The 14,111-nt window shown below is 34.6% G+C and overlaps 1 protein-coding gene across 4 annotated transcripts in view; it reads left to right on the forward strand.

Moving 5' to 3' along the window:
- The window catches only part of LOC108593203 (uncharacterized), a 101,163-nt gene that overhangs the window by 59,817 nt on the left and 27,235 nt on the right, over positions 1-14,111 (forward strand). For all 4 annotated transcript variants that reach the window (XM_078338101.1, XM_078338100.1, XM_078338103.1 and 1 more), the window contains one exon: positions 5,919-6,123. In XM_078338101.1, the coding sequence (XP_078194227.1) occupies positions 6,013-6,123 (111 nt within the window). In that variant the 5' untranslated portion in view covers positions 5,919-6,012. The remainder of the gene's footprint in view (positions 1-5,918; positions 6,124-14,111) is intronic.

Consider the following 14,111-nt stretch of genomic DNA (forward strand, 5'->3'; position numbering starts at 1 on the left):
CAAAGTTAGACAGATTATTTGTTTCAGATAAGGAGAAACTATGACACCTGAAAGATTCCTATGAAGGTATCAGTTGAAATTTGTTTAGATAATATTTGTAATGAGCAATATGTTCTCCAATTTGCCTATTTGAAAAAATAAGGAAATCCTTCTGTTTGAAGCCCATATCACATGTTCAGGCTATCAGATCACAATTTGTTATGTATTATGTGCCATGTGGCTTCCTAAGCCCCACTGGAGGTCCTTAGCCCTGGCCATTTTTCTCACATCTAAAGGATGCCTTGAGAATGAGCTGCCTTTCTGAGGACAAATATTTGTACACTTGTAACATGGAGAAAGGACTCCTTACTTGAAATGACTTTAGAATTGTACAGAACATGGAAATGCAGTTTGTCTCTCATGTGCTAAATTAAATCCTTTTAAAGGAAGACATCCTTTGAGAAAGGAGATGCAGGAATATCAACATTTTGACATTTATTGGGTGACGAAAATTGGCTCATGCAACAAATGGTTTTGAAAATAGCACTGAAATGGGAACTGGAAGCTACAAGTAGTGAGGTCATGTTATGTACAGAAAAGCAATGCTGTGTGTACTCTGATCAACTAGGTAGACAACAGCTGATGGATCATGATCCACTAGCACAGGAAAGGGAAGAATTTCTATAAATGAACTAGAATAGACTAATTGTACATTCAAGTAGGAATAATGAATGTTTAAAAAAATTTTAATTAGTTACTGGTTTAAAAGGAGAGCTACATATATAACATAAATTAATGCAACTTCAAAGGGTATACTGTGAAAGGTAGTTTCTTACCCTCTTCTGTCCACAGACCCAAGCTTCCCTACTAACACAACCACTATGAGCAGCTCCTTGTATATTTTTCAGCAATATCCTCTAAATACCTCATAAAGAGAGATGAAATATCCTCGTAAAGAAATATTATATGCCAAATCCTTGTTAAACAAAAGGATAATATACCAGGGGTCCCTAATTCTTCCCTGGCCACAAACCAGAGCACATGTCTGTGGCCTATTAGGAACCAGGCCCCACAGCAGGAGGTGTGGGGCTGGCACGTGAGAGGAGCTTCATCTGTATTTACAGACACTCCCAATCACTCGCATTACCACCTGAGCTTTGCCTCCTCTCAGATCAGTGGCGGCCTTGATTCCCATAGGAGTGCAAACCCTGTTGTGAACTGTGTATGTGAAGGATCTGGGTTGCACGCTTCTTATGAGAATCTAATGCCTGATGATCTGTCACTGTCTCCTAGTTGTAGGAAAACAAGCTCACGGCTCCCACCGATTCTACATTATGGTGAGTTGTATAATTATTTCATTATAAATTACAATGTAATAATAACAGATATAAAGTGCATAATAAATGTAATGCACTTGAATCATCCTGAAACCATTCCCCATGCCACTTCTGGTCCATGAAAAAATTGTTATCCATGAGATTGGTCCCTGGTGCCAAAAATATTGGGGACTGCTGTAGTATATAATATGCATTGTTCTGCCCCATTCTTCTTTCCCTTAAAATATATAATAGAAATGATTTCATGTTGCTACTCCTACTTATACTTTCTTTGTTTTAATAGCTCCATGGCATTCCACAGTATGAATTTAACATACTTTATTTAACCAGTTAGCTTTGGTGACTGTTTAGCTCAGTCTCAGTCTTTTGCTATCATAGAATAGTGCTACAACTAGGATCCTTGTTTACATATTATCAAGCATATGTCCAGGTCTTCAAGTCCTGATTTATTTTTACTAAAACTGGGTAAGCAATGGGAAAAAAATAACCAAGTAGCATAGGAGGCATGGTAATAATAATTGAAAATAGTATGCATTTAATTCTTATAAATCTAGAGAATATATTAATTACTATTATTATTGTCATTGCTATTACTGATTTAAGTGAGAAAGCTAGGATATGAATTCACCCAAGAAGCTTGTCTTTTGATCCCTGGCTCTTGTTTGCTAGACAGTTTCTTGGTGATTCTGTTGCTGCTTTGGCAATGAGAGTGCATTTATTGGCTATCTACCATGTGCTAAGCAGATGACATGTGTTAGTCACAGTCTTCATGATAGCACCATGAGATGTTGTTGTTGTTGTTGAACAGTCTTACTAAGGTTTAGTTTCTTGTCCAAAGTCCCACAGCTAGCAAGCAAGGAGCTAGGAATGGCCTGAAAGCAGGATGTCTGATTCTTGAGATTAAGGCACAACAGAGAAGGGAGGTATTGATTCAACATCTAGCAGGCTGGAAGACAGAAAGAAAACTAATATACATATGAGACTTAATTAAACATGTTGAAGTGATAAGAGGGATAGGAAGGGCTGTCACAAGGACCAATGAAAAATAGTTGGTGGCACAACAATAAAAGCATCTGTAGCAGAGAGGAGGGCTTAGTGGTCTGTGTGGATCGAGAATGGAGTCTTCAGGGGGAATGTTTCCAAATCTAGATTGCTTTGTTCTCACCAACTGCACCAACTGCTTCAACCATTAAAACATTCCACACGTGTACATTGTATTTATACCTTTAACAACCCATTGTGACGCGCCCTTACTTGCATGCCCTAGAGAAAGAACAGCTTAGATGACTGCTATGAGTTGGACTTTGTGGCCACAGGGAGCAAGTGCCCACATTAGAAAATAAAAGTAAGAGTGCCGAGAAAAGTAGAGTGCTGAGATTCTTCAAGGCAATGCCAGTTTCTCCAGGTCAATTTCTTGTATTTTAATCTCTGTTTCTAGCAGTTGTACATCTTTGTAGGTATGCCGTAAGCAGCCATTAAAAAAGGCAAAATTGTAAGACCTACTGGTCTAGTAAAATTGTAAGGTCATGTAGATCTTATACGAAGTGTAATTTTAACTGAAGTATTCTACAGCTGTTGGTTATTATTATTGCTGTTATTATCTTATAAATCAAATTTAGTATTTAGACCACGTTTCTGTTGTTTGGCCTCTTAAGTTTTGAATACTGAATTTTCCTTGTTTCAGCATATCTTATTTAATGCAGTGATGTTTTGGTAATATATAATAGAAAAAATAAAAAGTATAGCACAAATATGTCAGAATTATTTATATGCTGGTTATAATACAAATAATAACTAAGATATATAATTGTTTCCTGTGAGTCAGATAATATGCAGTTTTATATACATTATATGGTTTAATATTAAGAACCTGTCAGGTAAGTATTACAATTATGATTGTTGTTCCCATTTTATAGATGGAGTCTTTTATTCTACATTTTGAGATTAACAGTTAGAATGGCACTAAGGCAAACTTTTGTAAAAGAAGAAAATATTTTCTAATTCTACAAAACATAGGTTCTAGTTTAACACTTCTCCTTCCAGTCTTTCTTCAAATATACTCAGTAATCAATATGTGTACAATTTTGTATTCTGCTTTTTAAATTCAGTATAGTCATAAGAAGTTGGTTTTATCAGCCTTCCTTATTGCCGTATAGTGACTGCCTATGATTAGTTGCCAAAATTTATTTTTTAATTTATTTTTTGGAGACATTGTTTCCATTCTCTCTTATAGATATCATTGCAATGAAAAACTTTGTGTACTTAGCATATTTTATTCTCTGGGAATTTCCTAGGAAGATGTTCCCTCTAGCCAAAGAATAAAGATCTTTCTGACTCATTCTAACTTCCTGAGTCAAAGTAATTTTCACAGGAACAAATAATGAGCATTATTAATGCTTATTTTAAAATCTTAAGAGAAATGTCTACTTTGAACTCTTTAGGAATAAACTCTTTCCAGTATTTTAAAGATAAAATTTTGAATACATATGTTATTAATATATGGTAATTCATATAAAAGCTAAAGAGTGAATTTTTGCATCATTTAACTTTAAAAGTAGGTGAATGGGCTGAGGAGGATGATAGATGCAAGGTAAATATTTATTCTTCATTGACGTATTTCTTGAGAAACTGCTCTTTGCCAGCCCATACAGTGGTTGCCAAGGCTATGATAATGGATGGGATGCAAACAGCTCATTTCCAAATAGAACATCACTGAAAGTCATAGCACGGATTCTTTGTCCTTGACGTGCCACAGTGCACTCTTGTCCTGACATTTCTGATTTCTTTGTTCTTTTGCTTGTATGGAATCTGACTCATTTCTTACTATCAGCCCAAAATATGAAGGATAAAGAGTATCTTACTCTCAAAAAGATAGCTATGTCTATATAGATATATAATTTCTAAGAATTTCTAAAATCATATTCTCTTTCTCCCATGCCAACTCTGGTGGGACTTTAGAAACCCTTTTTCTTCCCAGGATGAAAGTAACCTGCTTCACAGTTTTAGGAATCCCTAAATTGTCTCATCAATGTTGTATCATCATCTTAGGTTGTGTCTACATACATTTATCAGCTTATCTTTGCAGTGCTTTAAGCTAAACAGAGATTTTGGGCCCTCCATGGCAGGGATGTCCTCATGTAAAAATAAAATGTAATTTAGGATGTGTATCATGAATTATTAATATAGTGCACCATAACTGCGTTTTCACAAATAGAGATAAAATATTTTAGGTTGTGTTCAGGAGCCAAAAACACATAATTCTTAGGTAAAATCAACTTCAGAATTACAACTTTTCCCTAAATTTCTCCATCCCAGAAAGACTTACTAATTTGTTGATAAATATAACTTTATTACTGTATGATATACAATTCTCTTTCAAATTCTGCTGTGCAAATTTTTTATTTTGTTGATACTCAAACACTTCAGTGGTAATTTTTTAATAAAAATTGCATCAAGGTAATGGCTTTCCATGTAGATCAAGCCCTTTGCTGCTCCATTGGATGCTTCGCTCTGAAAAATACTGTTATATCATTTTGTAGGTATGTTTCTGCGCATTACCTAATATATATTGAAATTTCAGTAAATTCATTATGCATGTGTTGTGTATATTGATCACCCAATAGATACACACTTACATATGACTTCAGTAGACTGACTTTTTGAAGGAAAAATTTGTATTAATATAATGATATCTTCCCCAGCTTAAATTTGCATGTTAATTTTTAGCTAACATGCCCAAATTAGTTTTCTCATATTATTATACAAAAATATGATTTGAATTTTTAGCAAAGATAAGTTTCAAGAATTGGATTTTATAGAATACTCGTCTTCACAAAAAAGGGATAGATGAAGATAATTTCCTTTTTTAAAAATAATTTCATTTATTATACTTTAAGTCCTGGGGTACATGTTCAGAACATGCAGGTATGTTACATAGGTATACACGTGCCATGGTGGTTTGCTGCATCCATCACTCTGTCATCTACATTAGATATTTCTCCTAATGCTAATTTCATAATGTCAGAATACTGATTCCACAGGTTGACTTGGGCTACCTCATTGTAAAGCTGGCTCTGCCGGGTAACAGTCGACTCATGGGCATCACCAACATAGCACAGAGGTGGAGAAATATTAATACAAGTGCATCTGAAAAAGGAGCTGTGATCAATTTTTTAAAACTTTGCTTAAATATCTAATATCCTGTAGCCTTAACATTGGGATTGAAGTCCTCCCTGTTGCAACTTAGCACATACCCTACTGTCTGAACTCAAAACCCTAGGAACTACTGAGATCTGAATGTATTCTTGGTTTCAAATCAATCTTGTCACTCCTTGGAAAGCAATGCAAGATAATAAGTAGTATTCACCTGATTGCTTTCCTGCTCCGAGACAGCTGGTGACGCGTGTCTTCCTGATAACCATGAGTTTCAGATCTAAGGCAGGGATAAAGGGAAACTGGAAGCTCTCGGAATCTAAATGTGACAGTCGATGGCTGAGGAGAGGGTCAGAAGGAATAGAATCTGTGACACGTATGAGAAAGGAACAAAATTTATCTGCTCTGGTTGCAATGATTAGATGTCTCTTTGTCTGGCTTTCCTTACAGTGGGTGACTGATTGTACCCGCCAGCTGGCTAATGTCATAATTAACAAAGTTGCTACTACATCTGCAAAGTTTAATCGAAAAATTTGCCAGTGATATGATGGCATTGTCTCAGAGATCACAAGGGACATGGAGTCGACTTTTGCTCAAGGTGGAACGACAGAGCTGTGTAGGCAAGATGAGAAATTGTGAACTTGTTCGGCCAAAGGTATGTTTCTTTCATAATTCCACATCCTAGGTTTTTTTATTAAGATTTTTGTTTGATAGTACATTGTTTCTTTTTTTGTTTATTGACTGAATTGATTCAGAAGAAGATCCAGATGCTTTTTAGGCATTTGTAGCATATTCTCTGAAAGCTTTTTATTTTTCCTAAATCTGTAAATTCATAATACAGCTAAACAGCTTTTGATGACGAAAATGGAATATAAGGCAATAGTTTGTTTGTTGGGTCTAGCTAATCTTGATCAGTTTTCAGAATAAGTATTTGGTAACATATCAATGGTACATTTAGATTATGTAGCGTTGGATTTATGTTGCTCAACAATGTAAAAGCCGTTGCTCTGCATTATTCTATTGTGTCAACCTAGTTCTAGGACAGGAAAAAAAGCAAGTGTAGTTATGGAATATGTGGAGGTTCTATTTTAGTTTCAATATATGCTCAAAGGAAGGCTAAGGTCTTGACTTTAAGTTGCACAAAGTAATTGGGGCTTTTTAAAACAACATTTATAAGGACAACTATCTCTTGAAATTATGTGCTGTTCTCCACGGCCAGTCTGGTCATAGACTATTTATGTGTATTTTCTTTTTACTGTGATTTGCTTTGCTTGATTGAATATTCAAGCTTTGAGGAGTCTCCCAAACCATAGCCTTCCTGTATTGCTAATTAATGAATGTGAATATTGATGAGGAAGGGCACGCACGTCTGTGTATGTGGCTGCGCACTTAATCTAACTACAAAGAAGGAGGAAGAGGTCTCAAAAAATATGCAGAAAGCAAGTTTGGGTTATTTATGCGGTGTCATACCACTGTTACCGTACCTAGGAATCAATTTACAATATAATTGGGGACATGCATTAAGGTTCTTCCCTCCATGGTCATCTGAGCCACTATATCATGGCAAAATGCAATAATTTGTCTTTTGCCTGTTACTATTGTCATTTGTGTTCATAGCAGTTTTTAAATTTCATGAAATAACATTTTGGAAACAAATTTTGCACAGCATGTATATTTTAATGAGCTCATTTAAAGTTTCTCATGATTTTATTTCTAATCATGGGAGACTGGAAATTATAAATATATTCATTTTAAAATTTGACAATCACATTTTATATACTTAAATAAGAAATGAATCATTTTATGGGATTATGAATTTTAAAGCCTTTGAGTGTCCAGATAATTTTAAACACCGTTTATCAAAATTTTGCTGGAAATTTGACTTCACACATTTCTAGTCGTTGCTAAAATTTAATGACATTGATAAGAGAAACTGGGAGTGGAGATTTAAATGATTATTTTATTATATTCTGGACACCATTTTCACAGGAGAGTGTTATTCTTGTGATAACTTTTTGTTTCTCTTTCTTTTCTTTAACTCTGATTCCCCACCCCTAGCTCAATATCTGGCACATAATAGGCATTCAGTAGGTATTTATGATGAATAAATCAATGAATTTAAGTATCTCCACTGTTATTCAGAGATGGTTAACATTTGCTTCCTTCAAATCAGTAACTTCTGTATGCAGCAAACATTGTGAATAGAAATAAGTAGATGAAAGGCACAATCACAGACAATAGGGAGGCTTAAGTTCCTAAAATCATATATTGTTATTTTAACCTAAACCACCACAATATTTTGTGTAGTTGAGATTTGGTATTGTCAGAACTCTGTTGGAGTTTTTAAGGTCTGTGAGGATTAGAAAGTGCCCAGAAAGTGGTTCACAGCTGATGTCCCATGTTTTTTTGTTTGTTTGTTTGCTTTGTTTTTAAACAGGATTATCTCCTGAGATGTGTAGAACTGAACTGTTGTCAGAGTTTCAAAGAAATCAATGTTTTTTGGTAAAATGTGCTAATGTAAAGAGTTAGAAGATTAGTGATACATAAGGAAGGCATTCTTTCGCATGGAAATAGGAATATAATAAATGTCCTGCAGGTGATTGGGGCTGTAGCAGTTTTATTGAAGATTAAAGTTTGATTGACCTTTGTTAGGGTGATTAACCCTTCTGAAATTAAAAGCCAGAGCTGAATTATTCTGCTCAATTTAAATGCAAACATCGAGCAGGTCCTATGTCATTCACATAATAATAAGAAGGAAACCTTTCTATTTTAATTTTCATTTTTGCAGCTCTGAGTGGTATGCTACTTTAGAGGGACCATAGCTCTGACAAAAGCATCCTGGTGGCAGAAAATATACAATAACGTTATAGATAATTGGGAGCATATAGGAAGAGTTCCAAGCACTACTCTCTGCATTTGAAACCTCTAAATCACCATCCCAACAAAAGCAGGGAGCATGAAGCCAATCTCCGCACACTGAAAATGCATGCTCCCAATAGAATAACAACCTAGGGATGTCCTGAAGGGGTTAGGAGTAAGTAACAATGGCCTCTCTATTCTAATTTGGTGCCAACCCCTGATACTGCAGATCATATCCATCTTAAATCTACATGATGTCTCCTGAAAATGCGGTCTTTTTGGTACAGTTGCTTATGAAGCAGTTTCTAAAAGTTGATTATTTCTGATGTCTGGAATTTCATTCTCCATGATCTCTGATAGTTTCTGAATGTATTCAGTACTTTCATTAAGTTCAAAAATGCTATAGGAGACGCTAACTAATTATTTGCAATACCATTTAATGGCCTTTGTGAGTAGTTGTGTATTCACATTGCTTCAAAAACTGTTTCCATTTCTCTTATCATATTAATTCTTTTTAGTTCTAAGTCAGTGAATATTTTTAGTTTTAGTTTCCACCACATAGTGAATGTGTCTTCCTTTTATGTGTCTGTGAACTATTAAAATGATAATAAAGATTCTCTTCCTTCCGCATGTAATTTATTTCTCTCTTTTCATCAAAGAATTCACTCTGAATCTGTCAAGGTAGAAAAGTCCAAGGCATTATAGTATAAAAATTAAGAAGCCTGAGGTGCTATAGTTTATTTTTACACAAGCTTTTCATGTATTCTTTTAATATCCTTCTGAAAGATAGGCTTCTACTCCAAGCCTGTGAAGAAAGTCAAAGATGAAAAACTTCAGATAGAGTGACTGAGATTATTCAGCTGGCAAAGTCACTCTGGCATCCTCCAGAGAGTTGGATAATACCTTGAAGCATAGATTAATAATATGTTTAACTAAGATCTGTTTGCTGTAAGGATAATTTCCTAATTCTTAATTGTGGGACAAGTATTCAACCATGAACTGTAAACAAATACATTGTTCTGTACCTTGTCTGATAAAGTGTAGATTACCAGTTTTAGCTTCAGTACATTGAACTGTCAAACTTTAAAAAACTCAGTTGTTTCATAAGACTTGTTTTCTTATTAAAGACAATTTGAAATAAAAGATAAACGTGACCACTAAATTATATCTCTAAAATAAACACTATTAATTCTTCAGACATAAGTTTATTATCTTCTCTAATTTGGATTAATCTTATTTTGCCTCTTACCAGAACTAAATAAAAATAATCATCAGTATTAAAATTTGTTATAAATACAACATTCTCCAAAGTACAAAAAGCTAATGTGCTAAACTACATCCTTCTCTACACTGTCATTAACGATTAGCAGTCTTTTTATTCAAGAAAATCATGGGTTTGGAAGGTGAAATTCATATTGTCTCATATTGTAGAAAAAAGTATTGGTGAAAGAGCAAAGGAAAATAAGATTATATTTTGCTAAATCTCAAATTCAGTAATTTATTTTGCTTCAGTGTGCTTCGAAGACATTTTATTTCTATATGTTGCATTTGTTTTCTATCAATCGATTTCCACCTAATCCACCCAGTCCCAGTCCTGACATTTTCTCTTATAGTTGTGAAATAACATTCTTTGCTATGAATAAGCCAAGATTAATCCATTTGATATTTCATAGACTGCATATTTTAGCTGGCATACTTCTGTTTAAAAAGCAGACTGTTTTAAAAAGTGACCAATGGTGTTATTTTATTTGTTATGCATTGTTTATGAGTCAGCAATTAAAATTAATATTACAGAAATTTAGAGATGTATTATGAGGAATTTTATTCTGCTGGACTAAGGAGAGATAGTGTCAGATTCAAGAAATTTTCTAGTTTTTTGAGATTATTCATGGTAAAAATGTAGTCACATATGGATTTTTTAAGATTATCCTCTTTAACAGACAATAATTTTAAAATAAAATTATTTGATTCATAATGGCCAATGAAATTATTTCTCATAATTTTTTTAATACAATAATAAAAAATGTTCTAGAAACAATAAGTGTCCCAATGTTAACTTTCCAACTTAATTAGGAAGATTAGTTTTCTAGGGCTAGTTTTCAAGTGAGTTGATAGGTGACCTAATATAGTGTAGTGGTCTATGGCCTATTTGATACAATCTATGCTATTTGTGTTAAAATTATCATACTGTCTCTATGTATTAACTTTGGAATCAGAGGACTTTGTAAAAAGATACTTTTACTTCAGGTGTCTTCAGCATTAGCATTTCTGGAGCCATCATTTACTAAAACCTTTATTCAGTTTCAATAAGCCTTTATTAAGCACCTACTATGTTTCAGGTATTCCCCCTTATCCAGTGAGGTGAACCTATGAGCCATGTTTTATAAACAAGAAACTCACACTCAGATTGGTGAAAATTTTACCTGAAGTCAGATAGCTAGCCCGTGGCACCGCCTGGTTTGGAAGCTGGTGACATATCTCAAGCCTTTCCTTCACCAAAGCTGTCTTTGGGATAATCATAACATTCCACTTTGCTAAAACTTGGCCATGAGAACAGGATTCTTTAAACCCTTTCCCCAGAAAAAGGAATTTACTAAAACTCAGGAACTACAAAGAGATAATTAATTCTCTACTGATTCACTCTGGAGGAAATACGAGAAGAGGGAGTTTAGAGTGCTTTGGGCAATACACTGGTACACCCATGCAATAAACATTACTCAGTGGGCTCATTTCATGGAGAAAAGAAATTTTCCTCCCCAAATATTAATAGATTAGTTCATTGAAAACCAATCATTAGGCTCTTTAAAAAGTTGTCTTTACTCATGCCTGTAATCCCAGCACTTTGGGAGGCCAAGGTGGGTGGATCACGAGGTCAAGAGATTGAGACCATCCTGGTCAACATGGTGAAACCCCGTCTCTACTAAAAAAATACAAAAATTAGCTGGGCATGGTGGTGCACGCCTGTAGTCCTAGCTATTTGGGAGGCTGAGGCAGGAGAATTGCTTGATCCCGGGATGCGGAGGTTGCAGTGAGCCAAGATTGTGCCACTGCACTCTAACCTGGCACCTGGCGACAGAGCAAGACTCTGTCTCAAAAAAAAAAAAAAAAAATTGTCTTTAAAATCTTTTGTTTACCTATCTTTTAGAGTTCCTAAATAATGATGTTTAACAGAATCTTAAGGTCAGAGGCATCTGTCCTACCTCATATGGTTTCATTGGTGTGAGCAGTTTGACAACCTGTTGATAAATGTGTCTCCATATTTTATAGTTCCTGCTCTTGAAACTGAGTATAAGTAAGTGTGTTGGATGTCTATGCTGTGAGGAACTGCCCAATTGTTTATGGCAAATGCATTTAAAGAAATATGTGGAAAAAATATTTTTGATAAATACCAAAAAATAAATATAGAGGTACAGTATTGCTGCATTGTGAAAAAACAGAGATCATGCAAAATAACTTTAAAAACATTTTTTCTCATTTTCTGACTTATGAGAATAAACGAATTAACCTGAGTTATGCAAAAAATGGACTTCTGCAAAATTTGGGATTGACAGATGCATTTTCACTTAGTGATTTCATCACCCTTCTCATTGTTGATTCTCATTGTTGGTTTGTAAAACTCTCTGAAGTTGACACAGAGAAGTGTGATCAGTCTAAATTCATCTCTATATTTATTTTCAGGGCGTAGAAGAGACCCTGATATGTGGTAGACACTGAGGAAGTGTTAACTTGCATTGAAAGTTACCATTAAGATAACGCTAGGGACACTGAGCCCAGTACTTCATTATAAAGGCCTGGTGTTTGCACTTAGAAATAAACTTAAGCTTCAAAGTCTGAAAGAGAAAAAAGAAGCAGAAATTTGTGAGTGTGTTTATTATACACAAATAATCTCCACCCTAGATAATTTGTTTGTTTTTATTTGTTTGTTTTGTTTTGAGATGGAGTCTCACAGTGTCACCCAGGCTGGAGTGCAGTGGTGCAATCCCAGCTCATTTGCAACCTCCGTCTCTTGGGTTCAAGCAGTTCTCCCACCTCAGTCTATGGAGTAGCTGGGATTACAGGCACCCGCCATCGTGCCCAGCTAATTTTGTATGTATGTATGTATGTATGTATGTATGTATGTATGTATTTATTTTTTGTAGAGACGGTGTTTCACCATGTTGGCCAGGCTGGTCTCAAACTCCTGGCCTCACGTGATCCACCTGCCTCGGCCTCCCAAAGGATAATTCTTGTATCTACTTCAGATTCTTTTTTAAATGATCCAGGTTTCTTTACTTTAGCTTTAACTTATGCCCCTAAATCTCTCCCTAGCCAGAACTTGTTAGTCACTAGTTAGCCAGTTACTACTTCACAACAATAAAATTAGTTTTTCTGAATGGATTAAAATATTTAATCAGAATGATCAGTTTGGTTTATGTTTGTAGTGAGAGAAGAAAAACAACTTGCAGTCTTCTTTCTGAAAATGAATGAAAAAGCAACTAAAGGGCATTGTGTAGAATCAGAGAAGTTAAAGAATATTTGCAGGAAAATAAATTGCTATTGTGATTCTAATTACAAATGAAAGTGTTTTGTAGCAGAGAAAATTAAAGCGTGTCATAAAATGAAACAGACTGAGAGAATCTTCCCTAAGAGCTGCTAGACAAGATGGAAGAGCAAGTTTGACCAACATCCTTTCTAAGTATATAAATACTTGAGAATTCATTAACCATTTGAGTCCTGCTTGATGGTTAAACCCTTAGGCAGATGTGAATCAACTTTACTATGTAGAAACATTGAGGAAAACATTTATGAAAAATATCCAATTTCTGAAAATATAGGCCAATTAAAGACTGAGATTTAATTTAGGAATTTTACTCTGCGTGATGTATATATTAATGATGATTTTCTTGTCTCATTCTTTATCTTCACAAGCAAAAGGAGATTTTTACTTATTGACATATTACTGAAGAATCTCGTTTTTTTGCAAAATTACACATTTTTTTGCATAAATGTGCCCAATTACCTGAATTCAGTTTTGATTAGCAGTGTTAATTGATGCAGCTGTGGATGGTATCTGTTTACCCAAATTACCATGTGCAAACAGCAATATGTCTGGAAGTGAATATGCTAAACTGAAAATACTAATTAGGTAAGACAGATTGTTATTCAAGTCACATCGTGGAGCTTTCTAATGAAAGCCTGGATGTGTCAGGGTTTCATGATATTCAGACAGAAATGTCTATATTATATATGATTTCTAAATTTAATTCATAAGAACAGATGGGATGTCAGCCAGAGTTCTTCTGCTTTATTCTGGTATTAATGTGAATATTTTGCTCAACCGGAGATACCTTCATGTGTTTTTTTTTTTGTGGGAAACTCATCATGTGCTTTGACAATATGCCAGCCCTGTATATCCAGACACATCTATTTTTTGATCAATATATTTGAAGATTATATCCACCTACCATCCCAAAGATGAAGACGAATAAGCCATCTTGCAAGCTTAATCACATCAGCTGGTTAATTTAATCAAATTAAATAATAGAAAGGTTAATTAAACAGGCAGCTTAACTGAATAATATTTTATGGATGTTTTCCTTTTGTACTCCCGAAAAATAAATAATAAAGATTTGATCCTAGGATTCTTAAGAATCAGTGAGCAATTCACAAGACACAGAAAGGTAAATTCTCATTGCCTTCAGGTTGTTTTGGATCTTTAATCATTTAAAAATGGACAGCAAAACAGAGCTTATTTTCAAGTGCCTGGTTTTAAAGTGTTAACAGTGTTTTTGTTTTTGGTTTCCA

Source organism: Callithrix jacchus, chromosome 9 (assembly GCF_049354715.1).
Source record: "Callithrix jacchus isolate 240 chromosome 9, calJac240_pri, whole genome shotgun sequence".
Classification (NCBI taxonomy): Eukaryota; Metazoa; Chordata; class Mammalia; order Primates; family Cebidae; genus Callithrix; species Callithrix jacchus.